The sequence below is a fragment of the Syngnathus typhle genome, linkage group LG1, assembly GCF_033458585.1.
Source record: "Syngnathus typhle isolate RoL2023-S1 ecotype Sweden linkage group LG1, RoL_Styp_1.0, whole genome shotgun sequence".
NCBI classification, from domain to species: Eukaryota; Metazoa; Chordata; class Actinopteri; order Syngnathiformes; family Syngnathidae; genus Syngnathus; species Syngnathus typhle.
Genome location: NC_083738.1, coordinates 27,144,713 through 27,169,711, shown reverse-complemented (window position 1 = coordinate 27,169,711; position 24,999 = coordinate 27,144,713). Strand labels below are relative to the sequence as shown.

Sequence of the window (24,999 nt, the reverse complement as noted above, 5' to 3'; positions counted from 1 at the left end):
CAAAAAAAAATCGACTACAGCAGCTCATATTAGTTTATCCTACGTTTTTGCACTATGAAGCATTTTGAAATCTCTTTTTTTTTTAATGTCACTATACTACGTTGTTTTACTGCAGTATTTGTAATGTATCACGGTATAATCAACGTCACTTTCCACATGCTTTCATGTGGGTCACCACCTCTGGGCGCCTTCTTTTTCTTTTTTCCTTTTCAAACATTTTGTTTAAGTATATTCTTGGCAGTTGTAATGATGAGCCATCTTGAGGTGGCACATTTATTTGTTTTAACACTTTTACTATCGCCTTCTGCTGGGAACTTGTGGCACTGCACCCAACTCCAAACATTTCTATATGGAGGTCGTTCTTTGATCCCAAATTTTGAACCAAAATCAGTCTATAAATTAAAGGATGGTTTAATTTGTGAATGCGTTAAGAAAATCAGGAAACAATGGCTAATTGAATACCAACCCAGTCGATCTCCGAGCTCTGCTGTCAATTAGTGGAGCCCAAAGTTCAAAGCAAAACCGGGGATGCAGAGTTTAGCTGTTATGCTGCACACAAACGGAATCAGCTGCCACCAGAAGACAAGTCTGCCCCAAATGTGAACATCAAACATGCGCTGGCAACTCCTCAAAGTCCAAACGTCTAAGGTCATCATCTCCTGTGTCACTTCCTCTTTCCAACCAGCGTCCATCCATCTTTGTCTTCATGAGGAGGAGGAGGAGGAGGAGGAGGATTTGTTGTGTTGACTGATGCACTTTCCAACTCCATCTCCTAAAAACACCAACACACACTTATAATAGGCCATTTGCAAAAGCTCGTGTAAACGAAGACCGGCTAGTGACACAGCGGAATATCGCGCGTGAGCTACCTCACCTGAGTTTCGCCATCACTGTCCGAGTCTGACGGCTGGGCCGTGACCTTTGCTCTGGACGTCTGGTTCAGGGTCAGCAATCGGATGGAGTCAGACAATTGCTGTAGCGCCCCCTGCTGCCACTGACTGAACATCTGCATCAGTCGGACGCACACCTGAGGACGCGCTCAAAGTTAGCTAATGCATCTTAGCAGGATGCAATACTTGTCAACAACTAAATAATATTCACCATTTTTTCTTTTTCTTGTGGTACTCTTTGTATATTTAACGTGACAAATACTCTGCGTGTAACGGTCAAATTTCCAAAGCTTCCGTATTCAATTGATACGCGGTGATCTCGTCCAAAACAGAACCAGTACTGCCATCTGCTGGCCATAGTTAACATTTGTACATCATTTATTATACGGCGTACACACGACACGACAGCTTTCGCCGTGAGGTGGCCAACACTTTTCTCAACCCATTCCCATGAATAAACGCCGTCAAGTCAAACTATTCATTGTCCTGTATGAAATATTAGGGTTTTTTTAATTAAAATTATTTTTTTTCAAATTCATTAGATGTGTTGATTTGATTGAAGAGTTTGTCTTTAATGACTTGAGACATCAGGCCGTGAATGGCTTCGATGGTCGTCTTACAACTGTCCCGGGCTAGGCTTAGGGCTCTTTTCATTTTGTTTTGTTTCTGTGTTATTGTTTTTTTTTGTGTTTTTTTTTTTTTTTTCACCTTCTGTGGATACTTTTGTACTGAATATGATGCATATTCAAGATTCAAGAGTTTTTTTATTCGCCATGTTTGAGCGTGCCAAACAAGGAATTTGACTTCGGTAAATCAAAAATCAAATCAAAAATATATTTTGTTGATCGAAATAAACTAAACTAAAAAAAAAGTATTAAGTTGTACTCCAGCATGGGTTCATATTTGCAACAATTACAGGTGCGTGTAATGAAAAATAATAATAACAGCGACAACAACTGAGAAGTTGGTGAAGATGGCAAAAGTGTGCGCACCTGGGGTAAACTTCCATCGTCCACCACAGTCTGAAACTCTTGATCCATGAGGGTGCTGATGAAATCTTCCACTTCATCTTGCGCCAGGTCATCTGATGGCATGAGAAACAAAATACGAAACAGCTAAGGTGTTATGTTGCTTGGATTGGTTTGATTCTGTCAAAAGGTTGTTGTCCAGTGGTTGACAGGAAAACTCATTCACCGTTGTCATGGAAATACTGCTGGACAACATCCACCAGCCAATCAGCTTTCTGTTGCCCGTACAAACCTCCAAAACCGTTATCCACTGCAATCTGAAAGCATCATGTTGTTTGTCAGTCGCATAATTACACAACGAAAAAAAAAAAGAACTTGAAAAGACAAGTAAAGGAAAACTTACATGCACACAAATCTTTGAAACATAGTCGAATTTCCTCACCTACTATTTTTTAAAATCAATTAAACGCCATGTTTGATGGCGGGAGGAGCCCCGCCCCCCTCCTCAAATTGTTCCGGTCTTGCTGGTTGCATTGAAAAGCAAAAGACTTCAGGAATCAATACAACTTCGATTATTTCGCCTGACAATTTTATTTAGCGTCTTCCACTGTTGCATGTATAAGTCTTTCGCGAAAAAGTTTTAGAACGCCCAAGAAGCTGCTGTCCTCGATCGTCTCGAAAGAGAGCCGCAGATTCGTCTCTTCTTGATGACAATGCGCTCCCACGTTCACGATTTCATAAAATACGCACATAAGGACTAAAGTTAGCTAACGTGAACAGAAACATTTCAAGACGATAACGAGCCAAGTGGCGGCTCATCTCACTCGTCGCTCAAACAGCGATCGAGTTCGTCTTGACGTCATCGACGGTATATTACGCATCCCCGTTGAAGTGTATTCTGTATGCACGGAATGTACCCGGTATAAAAAAAAAAAATTAAAATACCTGCAGAACCGGCCAAGTGTGCAGGACCGCTCTCACTCCGTCGGTGAAAAGCGCACGCGAATCTGCGGACGCCGCCATGTTGGTTCGACAGACATCATCAGTCGATCTCGACGCGTTGATTTGGCTCAGACATAAAAAGTCGATCATTGCAAACCCATCTGAACGCGCGATCAGTGCCATCGATCGAATAATTCTCATTTTATTGGAGTGCTTCAAGATAGAAAACGAGCCGATTTATTTGGATAATAATGATTCAAATAACTTTCAAATGTTGTTGTTTTTTCTCCACTCACACAAACCGAAAAGGCAAAAGCCACGATAAAGCGTGGACACGATCAAGTCTCGTCGTCGTCATCGCTGTGCTTGCTCTTCTCCTCGCTCAGGCCGCTCTCGTCGATGTTCTCTAACGAATCGGCGCGTTGCAGGGTCAGCTCGGACAAGCTGATGCACGGCAAGGCGTTCTGCTCCGGAAACGTCCACGGCTTCAAGTGAGGGTTGTGCTTACGCTTCCATTCGGGATACTTCTGAGAAGCCTTGTAGATCTTCTTCATGGCCTGAGAAGCCAAACGTCACACTTGGTTCAACCCTAAAACATGTTCACCATTCTATACTGGACTACTAAAGAGTCCGTCACGTTCCCGTAAACTTTCATTTCACCTTGGGCGCCACAAACTGAGAGACTCTGTTCACCACCCACTTTGGTAAGGAACCTGGAGACACAATCAAAGCCTTCAACCCCCAGCTCGGTCCTCACACGTTTTCTGGAAATTGCGATTCGGATGTTTGGGTTGTCACCTCGAGGGTCCAGCTGAGTGAGGTAGTACAGAGACGAGCCGTCGGCTCCGCTAGACTGGACAAAGTACCCGGTCAGCAGGGACACTGCGCGGACAAAGTCCTTCTTCGGGGGATGTTCCTGCCGACACAAATCCATCATTGAAGACATGACACGAGCTTCTACGTTTGGATATTTACCGGGTGTTTGACAGAATAGTTGATGATCAGGTAGTCGCTGCCCAGAGGGAGCCACGACCTCAAGGTCACAAAGTCTCGATTCTTCAGTGGACTGGGACACCTCCCTTCGATCGAGAACAATCGGATTCATTGATTAGTCATCAACCGGCCATCCGTTTCCAAAAGTCTTCGAGCTGGAGTTGAGCTTTAAGCTAAGATTCGACAGGGACGGATTGTGCAGCTCACAGGAATAATAGCCCACGTCGGCGTTGACGGTCAGTCTGCCGATGTCGTACGTGTCGATCATGCTGGTGTCCCACTTCCTGCGGTAGCTGGTGTCGTGGAGGACGTCGTACAGCGTCTCGGCGCTCACGCCCTTGCAGACGATTTTCATCTGCGAGCGTCACAGCGAGAAGGCGATACGCGTTTTCCATCCGGCGTGAAACTCGAAACCGCGGCTTCATTCAAAATTGACGAGTGAGCGTCGCGGCGTGCGCTTGGCTCGCTGTCTGCGTTTCAGTGCGTTTGTGTTGGTTCGAAACCAAATTAATGGGGGTTCTTTGACCTGAAGTACCACATGGCCAACAGTAGAGGGCGCAATTGAGTGGATTTGCCGATTATATTACGCTAAGCGAAAGTATCATTGCAAAAAAAATAAATAACCGTGCGCTTTGTCGATCGTCAAACTAATTCGGCGCGGCCGTTTGCGTGTGCTGAAATGATCACCTTGATCTTCTGAACGTTGTCGCTGTCGTCGGGGCGGCACCACACGGTGACCCCTCCCTTGTGGTAGCGCCTGGACCAGCCTTGGGTGCCGAGGCACTGATCTTTGAAGGAAGAGAAGTCCGAGTCGTCGGGAATCTGAACGGCCATCTCGCACGGAGCCGGGAGGAACGCCTCTGCGGAGGTTTTCCGCGCGGCGCTTGGCGAGCAGGTGTCGCTTTCAGGTGCGTTTCAGGTGACCTGACGTCACGGCCCAACGTGATCCTTCGTCCCGCCAATCCGCTCGCCCGACAACAAAACCCAACGGGTGGATCGAGGACTTTGGTTGCCGGGGAGACTTCAAACTTGACAGCCATTTTGTCACCTCCCTGTCAAATATACGAAATAGGCGAGGCGCCAGCTGGAGCCGACCAGCGAGAAGGATGGTCATTGGACACGTGCACACGATGTTTAGTTGTTTGTTTCCACCATGATGATGACGTAGTACTCGAGTAAGGAGGTTTGGCGTGTTCCTGTTAGGGCCACGCCCTGGTCATGTGACACCTGTGCTTCAGGTGAGCTGTTGGGCGGAGTCAAATGGATCTTTAGGGGTCTAAATTTGAACTCGTGTTGGCAAATCAAATGGCCACTAGGTGACGCCATAGGCAACTGCGGCCCGGTTTTCATATGGGACAAGCTGATGCTGCAAGACAGGACTGCTGATGTGTGTGTGTGTCAGGTAGATTGCAAATTCTTACAGGTCAAAAGTCACGCAAAAGATCCTATCCGGCCCGCGGGACCATTTCACCAGGTTGTGTGAAGAGTCGACACGCACGCACGAGAGCAGCCGCTAAGTGGGTTAGCGTCGGAAATTCACTTTCATTGCACGTCTTCCTTGCGTCGATATAACGCCTCGTCAGTGTTGCTATGGCAACATCTCATTTTGATATAATCCGATTAATAACGGTAAAGACGCTTTACTTTCTTTTTTCTACTTTTGTCGTTTTTATCCTGCCGCCTTAATGCTGAAAAAGCCAGGTGCTATATTTTAAAAGTTTTTGACGATTTCAAATTTGATGTTGTACGCACAGCCACCCCTCACGGAAATGTTTCTAGCTACGCCCCTGGAATTGCGAGTCCCTTCTGTGGATGCTCGTGCTTACTACCATGACACACTTAATTGTCCTCACATTCGTAATAACATTTTCGACACGCTCAGAAATTCATACGTACATAGTTGAGATTGCAAGTATATCGTGAGCATGAACGTGAAAGATGCCACGCGGGACTACCGTTTTTTTCCATGTATAATGCGCAAAATTTAACTAGTTTATTGTCCTAAAATCTGGGGTGCGCATTATACATGGGTACAATTTTTTTTAATATTTTTTTTTAATCCGGATATGATACGGAGGCCGCCATTACAGATGCGCTTTCTTCTCTGCTGTTCACTTCAAACACAATGCTCTGGTATCAGACGCTCGCTCGATCACCTGCTCGTTTGCTGTCACAATGTACCCTACACAAATCCGAAACATTTCTTCGCTATTGAGTTTGCTAGCGCATGCGCAGTGATACTGACCGGCAGAATAACATCCGGTTGTTCCCAAAGATGATCTTTTTTCTGAAATAATTTTACGTTGACCGACTTAAGTAGGAGTCAAAATTTGGGTGCGTATTATACATGGGTACAGGCTTTTTTCCAGCATGCCATTTTTAGGGTGCGTATTATACATGGGGGCGCATTATACATGGAAAAAAACGGTAAAAGCGAAGCAAAAGAACGCCAGTTGTTTGAATATTTCGAGAGGTTGAATGGGCCTGAGTTGTCATGCACGTGAAATTTGGTGAGCAGTTTTCCCAGATGAAGCGACGTAACATTTTTCCGTCCATGAAACGTTTGAGACTGTCCCCTTTCTGGGAGTATTTCAGAGAAATTTGCCACCTGTGGAGGGATTTGGATTTTTCAGATCTGCTTTCAGCATGCGCACAGGACGTGTGTTGAAAGGGCTCAAGATGGGGTCAGCAGGAGACTTGTTGACTTTTCCTCAACACCGCCGCCTTGTGCGGCTTCGCGCATGTGAATGTTGGAAAAAGTGCAAGTGTGCTCAAGCACGAACCTCAACTCGCGCCAGGAAATTCGTCAAGACTCCTCCATCATTTCTCCACATGTCGCCTTGCTCGCGTGACGTCATCAGGCGCTTCAGCGAACAAAGCCAGCAGAAAAGTTAAACAGGAGACGGCGTGTGTGTGTGTGTACGTGTTGTTGTCATTCGCTTGGATGACGTCATCACCCATTGACCATACAGGTTGACCCATTTCTAAATGAACTTCAACCGAATGAAACAAGCAAACATATTGATGGTGACGAATGAAACGAATAAAGAACGCTCTTTTCTCGCTCGATGCATTAGCGCAAGTCTCCGCCCAGTGAGCTGCAGACCCCCTAAGCCCCCCCACCCCCGCCCTCTCTGGCATAAAAGTGAGCAAGCAGAAGCCGTGCAAGCGCAAGAAAGACAGAAAGAAGCAGCCAACGAAAGCGTGAGAAGGGAAATCGAGAAATTACGCAAGGATGAAGTCCCGTTGGCCGCTCGCCTTCTTCTTCTTTTTATTCTGGGGGAGTCCGAGCGCCGCCCGCTCGCCGTACCAGGCCGTCCTGCAGCACAGCCGCGTCCGGGGACGCCAGCAAGGGTGACAAACAGTGAACACTTCTCGTCTCGTGCAAACTAACCGCTCACTGCTCGCCTGGCTTCACTGACTAACACGTTCCTGTTCTGAGCCACAAACCTCTCGCATGATGCTCAAAGGCTCTTCGGACTGTCTCTAAATGAAAAGTGTCGGCCAGGGAAGCAAATGTCACTGAAAGTTGGTCAACGAAGCAAAAGTGGACAAAAAGCCCGTCGAATATTACTGCAACAGCGACGACTTCGTCCACGTGTGTGTTTCTTTAGAAAAGAAACGCTGCCCAAATGACATGAAATGCTGTTTTGTGTGTCGCCCCCTGCAGGCCTAACGTGTGCGCCATGCAGCAGCCGCGAGGCAGCGACAAGAAATATTTCGCCAACTGCAAGCAGTGGTACCATCGCAAGATTTGCAACCAGCCCACGTGAGTAGCCACGCCCCCTGGGAGGCATGCCGTGCTGTCAAATGGCGACGACTGTCCTTCATTTACAAAATCAGAATTACAAAAACGCAAAAGGGGGACATTCCCGTGGTTCTCAAAGACTTTACCATCAGTTAGCACGCCAAAATTATTTAGCACTCCAGGTAGCACCATGACGACCGACATTTGAAAACGGTAGCATAGTAGACCCAAGTGTTCACGAAAAGAATCTGTAAAATCGAGGTTTCGATCCGAAAGAAAAAATTCGAGTCCCTTTGCAACTGTCGTCATCATTTCTATTTGAACCACATCCATATGTGGCCAAATGAAGTAAAGTTTGAAAAAAAACAACAGAAAAAGCTGCTGGCTCTCCTTGTGCTCATGACGGCCCCCTGGTGGTGACCTCTGGTATTTTAGTTCTTATTCCAAGTGGCCGTCTGGAAAAATCATTTTGATTGGCTGCGTTTTTGGTGGACGAGGTCAAGTGAGTGCGGCGTCTGTCACGTCTTGGTTTGCATCCGACCCTATCTGGGTCTGTCATCACGCGCACACACACACACACACACACTTTTTGCGCACTTTTTGTAGCCTTTGTTTTCTTTTGTGGCCGTGCGGTTTTGCTTTCATGAAAGACAAATTGAGATTTTCGCACCGCAGTTGCTGGAAAACAAGTCGGACTTCCTGTGGGGAAGTGCCGGAATGTTCCAAAACCCAGAGGAACGTGTCGCGGGTCTGACACAAAGGCTTCAACAAGGCTTCACTCGCTTGAGCCGGAAATGAAGACGGAAAAATGTCTTTTCTTTTCAAAAGGCTGTCAAATCTTCAAGATTTTCCTTTTCTTGGATTTTTTTTTTTTAATGTGCCGAGTCTCTCCAAGGATAAGAACTTCATGAGGCTCATTTATGATGGAAATCTCAACAGGAAGTCAAGAGCCAAGCTTTCAGGCCCGGTGTCAGCTCTGGCAGCTGGATCCGATCTTTGCGCTGATCCGCTTCCCTTGTAAAGTGCTCGCTTGCGTTGGTCTCCTCACTACACACACACGCACACACACACAGGCGTGCACACAAAAGGCCGACTCTTATTTACTAACAATGTGGAGGGGAAAAGTACACACGTAAAAAAAACATTTACAAACAACTTTTACGAGAAGACAAGAATTTCCGCATCTGCTAAGCTCGATGAGGTGGTCCAGTGGAAAAAATGTTGTTTATATGGATCAAGGCATTCCCACCTCAACTTGCATTTCCACCAACAATCCAATTTGAAGGGCAGCGAGTAGAGGCTGGTTCTGATTGCATGGAGCATTAGTCATGTGACGTAATGTCACCGAGGTGATGATGTGTGACCCGGCGCAGGGTGGTGACATACGAGTGCTGTCCGGGTTATGAGAAGATTCCTGGAGAGAGAGGCTGCCCTGCAGGTATGATCTTTGACCTCTGACACCAAATGCAAGTGAGTTTTCCTTTTTGGTCGTCGAGCTTCCCAGGGTTGAGGTTCTTGTCGTGTTTACAGCGCTGCCTCTGGTCAACATCTACAACACGGTGGGGGCGGTGGGCGCGTCCACCACCAAGATGTACGCCGACAGAGCCCAACTCAGGGAGGAGATCGAAGGTCCCGGAAGCTTCACCTTCTTCGCTCCCAGCAACGAGGCCTGGGCCGCGCTGCCCACGGTCGGTCCTTTCGGGAACCTTCTTCTTCCCTTTTCGTTTTGACCAAGCGGACTTTCCATCCCCAACTTTGATGGTGCGTGCAGGAGATCTTGGACGCGCTGGTGAGCAACGTGAACATCGAGCTGCTCAACGCTCTCCACTATCACATGATCAACCGCCGCCTGACGTCAGAAGAGCTCAAGCACGGCTCCTCCTTCGCCTCCATGTATCAGGACTTCCACGTGCACGTGCACCACTACTCCAACGGGGTAACAACGCACACGCTAGCGCGCACGTGCACACACACACGTGGAAAAAAATTAATATTTTTTTCGCGTTCAGATCATAACGGTGAACTGCGCCCGTCTGATAAAACCGGACCAGCACGCCACCAACGGCATCGTGCACGTGGTGGACCGCGTCATTACCGCCATATCCAACAACGTGCACATGCTCATGGACGTGGACGACGACCTCGAGACGCTGCGCGTGAGTGCCGCCCGGCCGGCTCTCGCTCCGTGATCCGACGGTGCGTCACGCTGACGAGAGCGAACCGTTTCCTTCCAGACGGCCATCGCCGCCGCCGGCCTCACCAACCTTTTGGAGAGCGAGGGTCAGTATACCATCTTTGCTCCGACCAACGAGGCCTTCCAGAAGATCCCGACAGAGACCCTGAACCGAATTCTGGGAGATCCCGTGTCTCTTCGAGGTAGAGGGACGCCACGTCTGAAGGTTCCGCTGTTCGCATGCCGGCCTCGCTGACGTTGTGGCTTTCAGACCTGCTCAACTACCACATCCTGAAGAACATGCGCTGCGCCGAGTCCATCGTGTCGGGAACGCCGATGGAGACGCTGCAGGGCACGGTGCTGGAAGTGGGATGCGACAAAGATCGGCTGACGGTCAACGGGAAAGCTGTGGTGGTTAAGAAGGACCAGCTGGGCACTAACGGCGTCATCCACTACATCGACGAACTGCTCATCCCCGACTCGGGTACGCTGGAAACTAGTGCTCGACAGCACTGCTAGCTAGAAACTAGTCAAAGTGGAGCACTGAAGAAGCTAAAACTTCCAAATGAGCAAAACAAGTCAAAAGCAAAAAAAAAAATGTCGTGCAGCCAAAACTCTGCTGGAGCTGGCCGAAGGCTCCAACGTGGCGACGGCGATCCGAATGTTTGTGGAGGCGGGCCTGAGCCACCACCTGAAGGGCTCCGAAGCGCTCACCATGCTGGCCCCATTGGACGACGCCTTCAGAGGTGAGGAACCGGTCAACGACCTTTGTCGGGCCCGCTCTTGACCCGCGTGCCGTTGACAGGGAGCGTGAGCGGCGACACGCGGAGGGTGATGAGCAATCACGTCGTCAAGGAACAGCTGTCGTCCATGTCCTTGTATCACAATCAGGAACTGGAGACGCTCTCGGGTGTCAAACTCCGAGTCTTGGTCTACAGAAACGTAACGTCTCAACTTTCCTTCCCGCTGATTCTTTTCTCACTTCCTGCGCCGTCAGTTCGGCTTCACGGGTTTTTATCCCGCCGGCGTAGAACTTGTGCATCGAGAACGCCTGCCTGGCCGCCCACGACAAGACGGGACGCTACGGCACCATGTTCACCGTGGACAGCGTTCTCACGCCCCCAACGGGAACCGTCATGGACGTGTTGAAGGCGGACGATCGCTTCAGGTGAGTCCGGTGCCGTCGAGACTCGGGGCCGAACCGCCACGGCGAGCCTCTCGTGCGCTCTTTTCAGCGTTCTGGTTGGCGTCATCCAAGTGGCCGGGCTGACGGAGCTGCTGAACCGACCGGGCGCGCTGACTTTCTTCGCTCCCACCGACGCCGCTTTCCACGCTATGACGCAGCCGGAAGTGGGCAAGCTGATGCGTGAGTGACGCCTTTTGTTGGCAGCGAGCAACCTTTTTCAGCATTTGCCGGGCCACGACGTGTTGACTCGACTCGCTGATTTAAACGACAAACATTTGCACTGCGCCGCTTCCAACGGGACAAATATTTACGGCGTGGAAGTAAATGTCAACCGCTGCTCTTCAGGAAACCGCCAGGAGCTGGCAGCTTTGCTCAAATACCACCTTGGTGAGGGGATGGTGGTCCGCGGCGGCGTGGGATCTCACACCAGACTCAAGCCCCTGCTGGGCGACAAGCTGGAGCTGGGCGTGGTCAGTGCTCGCGACTCCCTCGCGCTTTGCGTTCCCCTTAACGTCTGCCACCCGCAGAGGAACAACACGATCTTCGTCAACCGAGTGCCGGTGGCAATCGGCGACCTGATGGCCACCAACGGCGTCGTGCACGGCGTCGACAGCATCGTCAAACCGCTGCGTGAGTCCATCCGAGTTGCTCGGTTTTGTCGCGCCCGGTAAAGACGCCCGTCTGTCTGCTCGTAGCTCCCAAGGTGGACCGAGAGCAAGCTGACGGCCCGCTGGGTTCCCTCAGGTCTTCGTTTTCTTCCGCTACCTCTTCCATGGTGAGAATCGATGACATCACAAGTCCCATGACAAAGAGTCTCAACATACCGAGTTGACTTCCGAGCACCATCAGCACGAACGAGGCTGTTTTTTGCTCATTTCAAGAGTCCACTAGGCAACGAAACGGAACTACCGTAATTTTCGGACTATAAGACGCACCGGAGTATAAGTCGCACCAGCCATAAAATGCCCAAAAAAGTGAAAAAAAACATATATATATATATAAGTGGCTCCTGAGTATAAGTCGCCCCCCCACCCAAACTATGAAAAAAAACGCGACATAGTCCGAAAATTACGGTAAGTGAAGCCCAATTAATGATTGAGGAGAAACCACCACGAGCTACCAGGCGATTACATCCAGGCGTGGCCGAGCATCCGCGGTGCGCCCACCAACATTTTCGGAGGCCCGACGTGCCGATGTGCGGCCGATTATCGGCTCGGTGTGTTGATGGCGTTTGTCAATTTGCTCTGACGTCGTTCGTGTTTTTGTCTTCTGCCCAGAGCTCAGATTCTAGGAGCTTCAGGAACGGTAAGTTGATTTTTTTTTTTCTATTCTAAGCAGACCTCATACGCTGGACGACGCCCTGATTTTCCTCTTCTTTTTTCAGACGAACTTTTCAAGAAGGTCATTCAAAGTCGCTCCAGCAGGACAATGAATGCCTCTCAGTGATGTCACAATTTTCTCGTGAAACATTTGCAATGTTTTTTTTTTTCTTCTTTAAACTAGTGGCTCACATGCTCCCTGTTGGCAGCCACCGGCCGGCACGCCATCAAACAAAGAATTGAGCTTTAAAATCCTGAATAGCGCTTCAAAACCAAAATTTGAAAGCAGTCCAAATTGGAGGAAGCTTTCCTTGCTTCTTAGCATTGTTGCTAAATGCTAACTAGCTTATTATCATTGCTAACTAGCTAGCCAACGCTTGCTCTCCGCTAGTTCGTTCACTAACAAAAGCAGATCGCCACAAATCAATCGTCCGCTTTTGGACGTGGCCAATGTTGCATGGTGGGAAACGGAACCGGCCCGCAATTCAATCAAGACACTGTTGATGATGACGTTTTTCGAATCATGGTCACGAAGTCGACCAGTATGTTTTTGTAAAATAAAGCTCCGGAGTGGCGAGTGTGTGTGTGTAAGTTGTTGCACACCAAGCTTTTGAAAATTTGTTTCACTCATGTTTTATAAAATGTGTCACATTGATCCCAAGTTTTATGTTGGAAGGGAAAATAGAATTTCACATTAAAAACAATTGTGCAATTACTGTGAAACTGAAATTGTTTGGTATTCTGAACACTTCAAATGGATCCAACGCAAACACCTCAAGACTAATCAACGTTTCTCACCAGGATTATCAAAATACATCCAACACACACACGCGCACGCACATCGGCGTGATTAAAGCTGATCAACGCAGGATCCAATTTGAGATGACTTGGACAAAAAAAAAAAAAAAAAAACTCCAGCAAAATACAAAAACAAGGTCAAAGATTGATTGATTGATTGATTGAGGGGACCCAGTAATGAAGAAAAGCAAAGTCCAGCATAGCAAAAAGCAGCCAGGGTGAGCGAGCGCACAGCCGGCTGCTCGTCACGGTTTTCCGATGTCGACCGTGATCTTGGTGTAAAGCGGCAATCTTTCCTTGGAAACCACCTTGTAGGACAGAGACTTGATGCCATCCTTGTTCATCGTCTCCCGGGTGTGAGCGATGCGGTCGAACCTGGCGATGTGGAAAGCAAAAAAAAAAAAAAAAAGAGCGGGCGGTCAGTATTCCCGAGAGACCAGAGCAAGAATTGAGCGAGCAGGGAGAGCAAAAAAAAAAAAAGCAGGCAAGTAGAGAGAGAGGTAGAGGTGGAGAGAGGTAGAGAGAGAGAGGTAGAGGTGGAGAGAGGTAGAGAGAGGTAGAGGTGGAGAGAGGTAGAGAGAGGTAGAGGTAGAGGTGGAGAGAGGTAGAGAGAGGTAGAGGTAGAGGTGGAGAGAGGTAGAGAGAGGTAGAGGTAGAGAGAGGTAGAGGTAGAGAGAGGTAGAGAGAGGTAGAGGTAGAGAGAGGTAGAGAGAGGTAGAGGTAGAGAGAGGTAGAGAGATGTAGAGGTAGAGAGAGGTAGAGAGATGTAGAGGTAGAGAGAGAGAGGTAGAGGTAGAGAGAGAGGTAGAGAGAGAGGTAGAGAGAGAGGTAGAGAGAGAGGTAGAGGTAGAGAGAGAGAGAGAGAGAGAAAGAGAGAGAGAAAGAGATAGAGAGAGAGAGAGAAAGAGAGAGAGAGAAAGAAGCTGACAAGGGAGAACAGAAAAGGCGAGCAAATGGGACAAGAGAGAGACAGGGCAGCTACAAGAAAGCGCTAGCGACAGAAGCTAAACATCCAGCCACCTACTCGCCACCGCAACTGCCAGTTCAAGTTTTCTAGAAAGACGGGGAGGAGAAAGGATCTTCCGGCCGAGGAAAAGCGAGAAACGCGGAAGGAATGACGACACTGGACGCTTCCCGAAGACTGGAGCGAGATCATCGCACGGTGAAATATTTTGCGTGCGACTCTGAGAGCGAGCGAGTTGGTTGCGATAAAGGCGCGGTGAGGGAACGCTCGGTGGGGCGGACGCGCGGCCGGCAAAAAGTCAGCAAGCCGATCTTCTGCAGCAGTGGGAGAATTCACGAGAGGAACCAAACATCGCACCTTGAAATACATTTCATCTTGAAATAAAAACTCTTCCATCGGTCGCTGTAGCATCGAGACTCGGGAGTTCCGGAAAAAAATCCTGCTCCTTTTCTTTCCGATTGTCACAATTTTTGTTGGCGTATGTTTCGTACTTGAGCTTTTTCTTCTTATACATGCGTGAAATTATTCATTCATCCACGACTGTAATGGATTACCGTTTTTTTCCATGTATAATGCGCCCCCATGTATAATACGCACCCTAAAAATGGCATGTTGATGCTGGAAAAAAGCCCGTACCCATGTATAATACGCACCCAAATTTTTACTCCTACTTAAGTCCGTAAATGTAAAATTATTTCAGAAAAAAGATCATCTTTGGGAACAAGCGGATGTTATTCTGCCGGTCAGTACCACTGCGCATGCGCTAGCAAACTCGATAGCGAAGAAATGTTTCGGATTTGTGTAGGGTATACATTGTGACAGCAAACGAGCAGGTGATCGAGCAAGCGTCTGATACCAGAGCATTGTGTTTGAAGTGAACAGCAGAGAAGAAAGCGCATCTGTAATGGCGGCCTCCGTATCATCTCCGGATAAAAAAAATAAATAAATAAAAAATTTTTTTTTGTACCCATGTATAATGCGCACCCCAGATTTTAGGACAATAAATTTGTTAAATTTTGCGCATTATACATGGAAAAAAACGGTACTTTGCGAGCCAAAGCGCTGTGTCGGCGAGAAGAGCAGAGAGAGACGAAGTGAGACGGAGGAGGGAAGGAAGGGGCGTGTTACCGTACCGCTGAGGGTTGGGTTCGTTCTGTTTGTCTCTCTCGTGGCGGATCATGCGACATTTACCCACATCGCCGCTGGGCCTGGAGATGGTCATCCCTTTGGACGCCAGCCTGGCAAAAGACCAAAGTTACAAACATCTCCCCCACCTTCACTCTTGTTTTTTCAACAGTGATGGTTGATATCAGCGAATAATGCCGACCTGTTGTAGATGTCGTCGTCCTCCCCCCCCCAGCCCCAGTAATTGTTGGGGAAGCCGTTGATCCTCAGGTACTGCTCCTTCATCATGGACGACACGCCACCAAAGTACTGATTGTACGGCAACCTGCACACCAGAGTGCGAGTGTGTGTGACTTCTACAAGCGACCGATGCACAATTCTGTGCAGGGAACGGGAAGCCTGTCGCTCCCTCGCAGGAAAGAGGAAATGCTGATCGTGATAGTTTTGACAGCGCATCACTTTCCTCTCAGCCGTCACTGTTGCACAAATACACACACGCGAGGTCTGAAACTGTGAAAAGATTGGATTGCGGCTCAGGTACCGTATTTTCCGGACTATAAGGCGCACCTAAAAACCTCAAATTTTCTCAAAAGCCGACAGTGCGCCTTATAGTCCGGTGCGCCTTATATATGGACCAAATGGAGAATGATGGATGGATGGATGGAACTTTACCTTTTTAAGTTTACTGATCTGACTGTTTTGTACTTATTAAAGTAAGCTTTACATGTTTATTTTGTGTGTTGTGTGATATTACCATTATTGATATATGCTTATTGTTTTCACTATTTTAAGTTATTATATTGTGATTGCATTAATGGTGCGCCTTAATAGTCCGGTGCGCCTTATGTATGGACAAAGTTTTAAAATGGGCCATTCATTGAAGGTGCGCCTTACAGTCCGGTGCGCCTTATAGTCCAGAAAATACGGTAACCCTCTTCTTCCAATCGAGCTTCGGTGCAATATTGTCTATTTACAAACTTGACGCAAAATGACAACATAGCATGAAAACCTTAAAAGGGTTTGGGAGTCGCTGATGGTGTAGGGCAGGGGTCTGAAACTCCAGTCCTGGGGGGCCGCATTCCGACATGTTTTCCGAGTTTCCCTCGTTAAAACACACCCGATTCAAATGATCGGTTCATCCTGACGTTCTGCAGGAGCCCGATAATTGCGGCCCCCGAGGACTGGAGTTTCAGACCCCTGGTGTAGAAACCCCAACCTTAAAGGGTCTGCTATTTTCACGCAATTAATTCCAGGCATATAAGCGATGCGACTTATTTTGGTGCTAGTAGTCGGACGACAAATCTCCTTAAAAAACCCCGCCGCCGCTGAACTCTCGCACGTTTCTTCAACGCATGATACTTTCAGTGACCGCTCCCAAAGTAGGACATGTCAAAAGTCGACAACGCCAAATCGCTTGCTCCGAGATCCGCTCCCGATTTTGGATTGCCAAAAGATTCGTCGTTCAGCGCCGTACGTGTGCGTCTGACCTGAAGCCGAACTTGTCCATGGACACGGACAAGTGTCGTGGCTGGCTGAAGCACTTGTAGATGTTGCGGTCGTCCATGGGGATTAAGTCTACGTCACTGAAGACAAAACAGTCGTAGTCGTACTCCTTCATGGCCTCGGCGTAGCCCACGTTCAACAGTTTGGCCCGGTTGAAGATCTCATCGCCATCCTGGTGCGCGGGCACACACACACACACACACACACATACGAACAAGGAGCTAAGATGGCGTCCGGTTTCATCAGCCGTGTCGATCCTCAGTGCTATTGTGGCGTGTCACCTGACCACTAGAGGGGGTCGTTTACAATGCTGTCGTCACAGATTTTCCATTCGGACAAAAGTAGTACCTGGTGTACCTTTGATAAATATTTCCTTGCACTTTAAAGTCTAGCCCTACATGGGAACTGGACCTTTGCCATCGGCTGGATTTGGGCTACTGAGCTGGAACAAATATTCCTCTGAGGTTTCCATCGTGAGTTTGTATCTGGGGGAGAAAACAACTTTGATTTTGCCAAGAGGGCAAGGCAAGCTCACCTGCCACCACCGGCCATACAAAAGCGTGCCGCGACTTTACAGGAAGAATGCGAAAGAGAAGCAGAAGAACAAGAAGGAGGCGTAGTTCTTTGGACAGCCACGATGAGCTGCTATTGGTTCACACCAAGCGGAGGGGGCGTGTCTGAGCACCTCCAGAGAGAACAGCCTGTCTTGTCGGGGGTTTGGGTTAAAAAGAGCGAGAAGGAGGACACAACAAGAAAGACGGTTAGAACTGTTCATGCCAAGATGCAAAATCAACATTCGAAAAGCAGAGTTATTGGTTTGCAAACATGTTAGGAACGGCAACGGACGTAAACATTTGCTCACTTTCGGCGTAATGGACAACATCGAGAGATCCTTAAAGGGGAAGTCAACCCCAAAATTCTCTTGACAATCACATGGTGGATGTGCTAGTGTCAACACAGCATTCTGATTACCGTAATTTTCGGACTATAAGTCGCTCCGGAGTATAAGTCGCACCAGCCATAAAATGCCCAAAAATGTGAAAAAAAACAAAAACATATATAAGTCGCTCCGGAGTATAAGTTGCATTTTGGGGGGCAATTTATTCGACAAAATCCAATACCAAGAACAGACATGAACGAGCAACAAAAGGCTAAACGATACGGTATGCTAACGTGACAAACACAAACGAGGAGCTGAGAACGGGCCTGACCTAACATTCAGTTATTTAAAAAAAACTATTACATAAATAACACGTTTATAAAACCATCTGTGTCACTCCAATTCATTAAATCTATCGATCGTCCTTTGTCAACAATGCCGTGTGCCGCGCCGCAGTTCAAATTATTCCACAGGCCCATACAACGATATATAAACTATATTTTAAATAACGATCACATAAACAACAATATTACCAAACCATTTGTGTCACAACAAATCATTAAATCCATCGATCAAATTTCTCGTCCTTTATGTCATTCTGGTGACAGAGGACATGTCCAGAGGATATGGCGCTTTAAAGTGTTAATTACTTGATTTGGGTTTCTCTCTCTATTTTTCATGTTTTGAATATGTTCAAGATAAAGCATGTGACGTGATCAACTATACTAAAAATAACATGTGAAGTGGTCAACGAAACTTGTAAGTGATGTGTTAATGATCAAGTAAAAATTTGTGAAAAAAAAAACATATATAAGTCGCTCCTGAGTATAAGTCGCCAACCCCCCCCCACCCAAACTATGAAAAAAAACCCGCGACTTATAGTCCGAAAATTACGGTAATATTGCGTCTGTGGACGATGCGCTAATCAGCATCATTCACCTGTTTTTAGCCATCTCGGGGATTGGCCATTTTGTCACCTGCTGTCAACTAATGATGACATCATAGTTGCCAGCGCTCAGGTCTCAACCAATCAGGGCTCAGCGCTAGAAAACTGGTGAGCTGTGATTGGCTGCCACCTGAGACCTGGCAACCGTGCTGTCATTTGCACTCAATAGCAAGTGGCAATATGGCCGCCCACTGACATGGATAAAAACAGGTGGATTTTACTCGTTTTATTCATATTCTACAGAGCGAACATTAATTGGAAAAAAGGTTTGTTTGGGGTTCCATCATTAGAAAATGGGGTGAGCAGTTACCAAATGGCTTAGTTGAAATCTCTTTGCCACAGCCACAATTTGATGAGTCAAAGCCATGCACGCGATACTGAGGTTTGGGTCGCGCAGTCGCGGAGTGACAGGTCGCCGCTGCGTCGACGACGACTACCTGGTTGATGACGTAGACGCCGTAGTCCAGCTGCTGGCGCTGCAGGATGGGGTGCAAGTAGTACAGCCAGAACTTGAGGTGCTCGTCTCGCTTGCGGAAGGGGATGATGATGGCCACCTTCTGCAGCGCCGCACAGTCCTTGGGCTTGTAGCGGCCACCCGGCCCCACGTTGGGGTTGGTCTCCTCCACCTCGTCCAGGCTCACCGGAATGTTAAACTCCACCCGCAGAGGACCCACTGGAACGAGAGTATTCCAACATAATCATACAATCAAGATCAAGATTGTGTTTTGCTTCTCATTCTGTCATGCTTTAAATGTTTTAAATTGTCTTTTTTTTTTTTGGTATGGCGCCGTTGTGAGTGGCAGCCTCCCGGCAGTGTTCTCTCTTTTCCGCTTTATTTCCTTCTTTTCTCCTTTTTCTTTCTATTTGTCCATTCGGCAATACTGGTGCCTTCTACCGCAACGCGGCGTGGGCTTCGGATCGGATGTTTTTTTTTTCCCCCTGGGAGCCGGCCGGGATGGCTGCCCACATCGGTCGGGACCGGCGTGACTCTACGACAGCCGTTCTGCTCATCCGGCCGGGTCCCTCGCCTTGGCCTCGCAGCCGCGAACCCTGTGGGACGTCCGCTCCCTCGTGCTCGTCGGAACCAACGACCTTCGCCGTGCCTGCCCCATCTTCACGTGCCCCGACTGGGTGCCCAGGACGCTGCTCACACGTTTGCCTGTTCTGTGATGTTTTACCGATTCAAGACCACGGTCCATTGGGCGCCGTTTAACTTGACTGCCCTTACACCTGTTTAAGGACCCCGTGGAGGCTATTTTGTGTGTTTTGAGGTGTTCTTTGGTATTGAGGGGGGCTGGTTGGACGCTGTTACTTTTTTCCTTTGTCTTGTTGCTTTGGCTTTCTTTGTGGCGCCGTTGTGTGGCAGCTTTATAGGAGCCTCTTGAGTTGTGTGTGTGTTTTATATACCGTAATTTTCAGACTATAAATCGCACTGGAGTATAAGTCTCACCAGCCATAAAATGCCCCAAAAAGTGAAAAAAAAAAAAAAACACATGTATATAAGTCGCCCCCCCCCCCCCCACCCAAACTATGAAAAAAAAAACGAGACTTATAGTTCGAAAATTACGGTACCTGCTCTGTAAGTGTGAATACTGCTGTGGCCTGAATTACCCCACCCCGGGGATCAATCAAGTTTCAATCAATCAAATGTGCTATACAAACAAACTTGCCTTGCCTTGCGTCGGCATCTGGTGGAGGTCACAGCTGAGGAAACACGACGCGCAGAGGTTGGTGCTCAAACACGCCACGACAGAGGTCAAGTGTCAGAATAGTTTGGGATTTTTATTCTCACTCATATTTTGGGGGTTTGTTGTTTATGTTGGCATTTTAACTTTTGGTTTTCCGAATTCTGATTTTTGTGTTTAAGAGCAGTATTTCATAATTCATCATTTTTACGAAAATGCTTTGCTTTAGTCAATTCTATATGCTGTGTTTTGCAAGTATGAAATTAAAAAAGGTCATATATTATATATATATTATACTGTAAAAACTGAAAATACAGAATACACACAAAAAAAACAAGTTCAACTGATGAAATAAAAAAAAAATCTCAACAAGTCAAACAAAAAAGAGAAACTGAAAGAGAAACAAAAAAAGCAACAGAACTAACTTTAGAACTAGCGAGCAGGTTCAGAAAAGGGGGAAAGAGTTAAGGAAAGAAGAGTGTCATGAAAAACTACCAAGTTTGCTAGTGTTGTTAATAGATGCAGAAAATAACCGTGTCTGACCGAGGAGGGGTGAAGTCTGTGGACATTTCTTCAAGCTTTTGCCTGCCGCAAGCTCATCTTCTGGTTCTGCGGCTGCTTTGGCTTCCAGGTGCAGCTTGGCGGCCTCGGTGCTTCCCGTGGTGCCAATGGGTCCCGTGATGCCGGCGCGGGTCTGCTGGTTCTGGACGAAGGAGAAGGGAATGTCCAGAGAGCGGACGTAGAAGAAGACGGTGACAGAGATGTGCAGGAAGCAGAGCAGAACGACGAGCTTGCAAGTCCGGTGAAGGACGTTAAAGTTGACCGTCGGCTCGGCAGAGGCCATCGTGACCTCACTCTCACTTCCGTTTTTTTTGACCCTGCTAGCTGCTGACGAGAACCTCCATCTTCTCTCAGGTGGATCAGACGAAGCAAGCCAGAAGACGACCCGACACTAGTGACGTCAGGAACTCCAGAGTTCTCGCACTTAGCATTAGCCACGTTAGCTTTAGTTCTGTTAGCCTTTCTCACGAGCGTTCACAAGAGTTGGTCCCGTTCAAACACTTCTTCAAATTCAAAGAACTGGCTCAGAAAAACCTCACGTCTACGTCACAGGTCCTAAGAGGATTAACGTCACGCGCGGCCATCAAAACTACTTGACAGGAACTTTCGAAGTCTAAAATGTTCGACGGGCCCCCCTCCCCCCACCCCCCAAGTCAAACACGCGCACAGCTGTTTCCATTTATACATTTCGAAATAAAACAACATTACGTTTTTTACGCTTGTTGTATTTATTTTCCCCTCAAACAATAATTTGTTACTATTTGTAATGGATTTTCCCTGAAACTGTAATTTGTTATTACTTGTGCTAATTAGTTTTCTGAAATGGTAATTTCCGCTTACATTAATTTGAAATTCTAGTTAGATGTAGTAGGAAGTGACGTACATCCTGGCGGCCATCTTATCGAGGCTAACGTGCCGACATAACGGCCATATTGGTGTAGGCAATATCGGCGATATATGGCATTGAAAATGAATCATGTCTTTCTAATTTTGCAATAAATTTTCACCGTTCTCTGTTGTCACTGTTTTAGTATCTTACCAACTCATTCCTACTTCCTTTGTGGCTTCTGCATAAGTGATTCCCTGTGTTACACGAATCCTCTGTATTTCTACTGCTTTCAAGTACACCTCACAAACCCGTTAAGCTGAAGCATGCCCCCCCCCTGCCCCCTTGCGCGATTTCTCGATCCATTTGAAAATAAAAAAACACATAAAAAAAACAAGTGTCCTCATTTGAGAATAATAGTACAGATCTATTGTCAAAATGAAATTGGGAATTTAATTTAAAATCGGAGCACAAACCAATATTATGGTTGATGATATTGTGCTTTACTACTGTTAGGATACGGATTTTAGCTATTGATCTGACTCCAAATTGTGATCAACACTTAACACAAGAATTGCTATGTTCTAATCCACACACTGGCGCACCTAACAATTTTGCGAGTTCGTTCTGTCAAAGAGAAGACCAGTAGATCAATCAGACCGAATTTACCAATTGTTTAATCTTGACAAAGCAAGCTAATACAGGCGCCTGGGTCTTTGGGTCCTTAACACAAAAACTCGTGTGCCTTCGTGGCCAGAAAGACGACACATTCTTCCGGGTTGCCCAGTTTTAAAGAAACACAATATGAATATTCAAACATGCAAAAGATTGTGTGGTGATTGGTCGATGGTCTGTGGTCATCTCCTCCTCGTTTGGGTTTTCCCCTGCTCAGCACAGGTGTCTGGACCACAAAGACGAGTTGTTTTTCGCGTTCCCATCGGCCTTGAGATATGCTCCCTTTCCGGACCTCCTGTTCCACAATACTTTGAAGAAAACAAATTCATGTAGCCTGCACATTCCTTTCCACTTATTAAGCAACCACACTACTACTAGAAATTATATTGATATGGTTATATGTGTCTAACGGAGCCTTAATCAAATGTGTTTGTAAACTGCCGAAAGTACATTTCCCTTTATTCCCTCTCATGACCTCATTTATGAGGTCATCACCCGTTACTCTAGCAAGCAGCGACCAGCATGCTGTCGGTCCTTTCTTCCCGCCTGGGCCAGTCGGCCCCCTGGCGCTGTGTTGTTGGGGATGAAAGTACAACATGCATCACCAAACATTCCGCACACACCATGTTCCTTAGCCAATAGCATGTCCAACGCAATTCTATTTTGGAACGACATCAATGCCAATTGTTCATGGACCGCTGTAAATGATACATTTTTATTGGGGGTGATCCATAGGAAAATGCTTTTGAATCCCGAGGACACTTGATTAACGAATTCATACTTATCTGGCACACCTATGGCGTCAATATATGTTGGATCGTTGTCGCTCAACCATGGGGGCAAAACGTCTCTTTTGGCTCACTTCAGGAGCCCCGCCAGTGGGGACTCCATGTTCCAATTGAGATTCTGTGTTTCAATGGGGACAACCACTACAGGCATTATAGTGGTTATGAGGCACAAAAGACACGAGGGCACAGATACCCTATGCATCCTTTGGCAAGCCATGCTATAATTTGTTGTCACCACACCACAACCAGTTGTCACTGGTCTTCCTCTGCTCCTTCCATCACTGCTAGTTGAATTCTGGCATGTCCTGTTAAAGCTTAAAAACAAGTGGATTTGGAAAAAAATTTTGGATATCAAAATTACAAATTGAAACCTACTCACCCATTTGTATTTTACAACCTACTCACCCAATTCTATCTTACCACATACTCACCCATTTCTATTTTACCACTCCCCCTTTTGACACATTCACCCAATGTGTCATTATGTATCAAAAGGAACCTGCTAAGCATCCCCTCTCATCACCACACTCATTGTAGCCAGGCCTGCGGAACCTCTAGCTCGTCCACCACACGCTCGGCAACACAAACAAAAATCATCGCACTCCTGTCAGTGAGCTTATAGCCCTGCTGATAGCGGACATTTGTACACACAAAAACATACATCAAGTATCAAAATAAAAACAGTCATAAAATGAATCCTGGCGCCCGCGGATCATGTCCTGAAAACCATGTCATCAACAAGTTCATCATAAAAACCAAAAGGGCAAAGGTTAACATATTCATGTAAATTCAATACAAATTTTCCACGAACGCAATTGACAACCTGCAAGAACGAAAACAAGTTACGCAAGCAGCGCGCAATCCGCTCCTTGGCTGGTGGCTGTTGCTGCTGCTGCAAAAAAATTAAGTCACACAGAAAAACAAAGCAGAGCGTGCACTTGTCGCAAGCAAGCTCAAGCGTCAAACATTTGGTCACTGTCCACCTAGTCCGTCACCCCGTCGGGTGAGCTCAAAGTTGTCACACGTCAAATCGTCCAAAGTCTTAACGTTCAATACCAGTTCTGTCTTGTCTAACCATATTACTGAAATGGGCCTTCTCCATCGCACTGTTTTGTTGTCGATGGTGCCCCTGAGTAATCCTAAACCCATATTTAGTCCAAAATTAGTCCTGATCAATTGTGCTTTTTCAAATCTGTAGTATCTTTATATTTTTCAGGTGAGAGGAATGTTATCCTCTGCTGTGATCACATCACCCCAACTTTGAATCATGTCAACCATTCACAATACACAAACACCACACCACAAGCACAGACTTGACATTCATACACCATTACAAACAAACTGTCATTCCACAACACACACATAAAAACATACAATATTAAATTGTAAAAAACAACCGTCCCTACGCAAAATTTTCTCCTCAATTAAAATTTCCCTTTTTTATTTTAAATCCAAAGTTAATATCTAATTGTCTGGTTTCCTGTCCTCTCATCGTTTGCCAATATGCATAATGCTGGAACATGATTTAACTCCCCATTTAGTTTGCTCACATCTCACACTTAGACTATTTGACACTTTGTGACGAGCTGTAATATTTCCACATTCCCATATTTCTTCCACTAAACAGTTCCATTTGGCTTTCAGTTTAAATTCATCCCTCCAAATAACTACCTCTGGCAAAGAACCAACAATTTATAGAGCACTCCCTTTTTTACTGTTACCTTGTTCCCTCAGTCATCTTCTCACAAGCATAACTGACCCTCCTAAAAAATAATGATACCAAAAATAATGTTTAAAAACAATATACACAGCTTCCTCCTGCCACTTACGCTATCACCTTGAAGATTATCGTTCTCATTTTTGTTGATGCTAATTCTTAAAATTAAATGCTTACTTTTGATAATGGAGTCACGCTATATCACAAAGTTTGAAAACCTTCCACGCTCCCCCTTTCTACCTATCAAAACCAATTAGGAATATTTTTGCTGTCATGATCATCATTGTGGCCCTCACACTTATTGTTCCTGTA

General features: G+C 46.8%; 4 protein-coding genes across 5 annotated transcripts; 1 reads left to right on the top strand and 3 right to left on the bottom strand.

The window, feature by feature from the left end:
- Positions 1-393: 393 nt before the first annotated feature.
- tsr2 (TSR2 ribosome maturation factor) lies at positions 394-2,910 on the bottom strand. The gene is made up of 5 exons (XM_061292110.1): positions 2,804-2,910; positions 2,085-2,175; positions 1,883-1,974; positions 875-1,027; positions 394-772 (listed from the first exon to the last, which is right to left on the bottom strand). Exons 1-5 carry the CDS (start codon positions 2,879-2,881, stop codon positions 665-667), a joined length of 522 nt encoding a protein of 173 aa, XP_061148094.1. The 5' UTR covers positions 2,882-2,910; the 3' UTR covers positions 394-664.
- Positions 2,911-3,014: 104 nt separating this feature from the next.
- Positions 3,015-6,535, bottom strand: stard15 (StAR-related lipid transfer (START) domain containing 15). The gene is made up of 6 exons (XM_061292071.1): positions 4,481-6,535; positions 4,001-4,148; positions 3,776-3,879; positions 3,599-3,716; positions 3,461-3,513; positions 3,015-3,357 (listed from the first exon to the last, which is right to left on the bottom strand). The coding sequence occupies exons 1-6, from the start codon at positions 4,625-4,627 to the stop codon at positions 3,139-3,141; spliced, it is 789 nt and encodes a 262-aa protein (XP_061148055.1). The 5' UTR covers positions 4,628-6,535; the 3' UTR covers positions 3,015-3,138.
- A 379-nt stretch (positions 6,536-6,914) lies between these two features.
- On the top strand, positions 6,915-13,105 carry tgfbi (transforming growth factor, beta-induced). Of its 2 annotated transcripts, XM_061291964.1 has the most exons (17): positions 6,916-7,147; positions 7,464-7,562; positions 8,915-8,979; positions 9,072-9,229; positions 9,313-9,477; positions 9,551-9,697; positions 9,776-9,917; positions 9,986-10,198; positions 10,323-10,460; positions 10,520-10,656; positions 10,746-10,882; positions 10,950-11,080; positions 11,246-11,370; positions 11,428-11,530; positions 11,596-11,675; positions 12,178-12,205; positions 12,285-13,105. In XM_061291964.1, the coding sequence occupies exons 1-17, from the start codon at positions 7,029-7,031 to the stop codon at positions 12,344-12,346; spliced, it is 2,049 nt and encodes a 682-aa protein (XP_061147948.1). In that variant the 5' UTR covers positions 6,916-7,028; the 3' UTR covers positions 12,347-13,105. The 2 variants fall into 2 exon arrangements, with proteins under 2 accessions (XP_061147940.1, XP_061147948.1); XM_061291956.1 differs by having other exon boundaries at positions 6,915-7,147; positions 11,246-11,530.
- Positions 12,837-21,349, bottom strand: b4galt1l (DP-Gal:betaGlcNAc beta 1,4- galactosyltransferase, polypeptide 1, like). Its single transcript, XM_061292060.1, has 6 exons — positions 20,664-21,349; positions 18,873-19,108; positions 16,594-16,781; positions 15,309-15,431; positions 15,115-15,219; positions 12,837-13,392 (listed from the first exon to the last, which is right to left on the bottom strand). Exons 1-6 carry the CDS (start codon positions 20,962-20,964, stop codon positions 13,263-13,265), a joined length of 1,083 nt encoding a protein of 360 aa, XP_061148044.1. The 5' UTR covers positions 20,965-21,349; the 3' UTR covers positions 12,837-13,262.
- Between the last annotated feature and the right edge of the window lie 3,650 nt (positions 21,350-24,999).

Bases quoted from the DNA above. Each gene is read 5' to 3' on its own strand.
- tsr2 (XM_061292110.1), bottom strand. From the start codon at position 2,881: ATGGCGGCGTCCGCAGATTCGCGTGCGCTTTTCACCGACGGAGTGAGA. The intron at 2,176-2,803 runs GTATTTTAATTT...TGATGCTTTCAG, and splicing joins ACACTTGGCCGGTTCTGCAG to ATTGCAGTGGATAACGGTTT. The intron at 1,975-2,084 runs GTGAATGAGTTT...TCATGCCATCAG, and splicing joins GCAGTATTTCCATGACAACG to ATGACCTGGCGCAAGATGAA.
- stard15 (XM_061292071.1), bottom strand. From the start codon at position 4,627: ATGGCCGTTCAGATTCCCGACGACTCGGACTTCTCTTCCTTCAAAGAT. The intron at 3,514-3,598 runs GTGACAACCCAA...TTGTGTCTCCAG, and splicing joins CACTCAGCTGGACCCTCGAG to GTTCCTTACCAAAGTGGGTG. The intron at 3,358-3,460 runs GTGAAATGAAAG...TTGGCTTCTCAG, and splicing joins CTCAGTTTGTGGCGCCCAAG to GCCATGAAGAAGATCTACAA.
- tgfbi (XM_061291956.1), top strand. From the start codon at position 7,029: ATGAAGTCCCGTTGGCCGCTCGCCTTCTTCTTCTTTTTATTCTGGGGG. The intron at 7,148-7,463 runs GTGACAAACAGT...CGCCCCCTGCAG, and splicing joins GTCCGGGGACGCCAGCAAGG to GCCTAACGTGTGCGCCATGC. The intron at 12,206-12,284 runs GTAAGTTGATTT...TTCTTTTTTCAG, and splicing joins TTCTAGGAGCTTCAGGAACG to ACGAACTTTTCAAGAAGGTC.
- b4galt1l (XM_061292060.1), bottom strand. From the start codon at position 20,964: ATGGCCTCTGCCGAGCCGACGGTCAACTTTAACGTCCTTCACCGGACT. The intron at 19,109-20,663 runs GTCAGACACGGT...CTCTCGTTCCAG, and splicing joins ACAGACTTCACCCCTCCTCG to TGGGTCCTCTGCGGGTGGAG. The intron at 15,220-15,308 runs GTCGGCATTATT...GTCTTTTGCCAG, and splicing joins GACGACGACATCTACAACAG to GCTGGCGTCCAAAGGGATGA.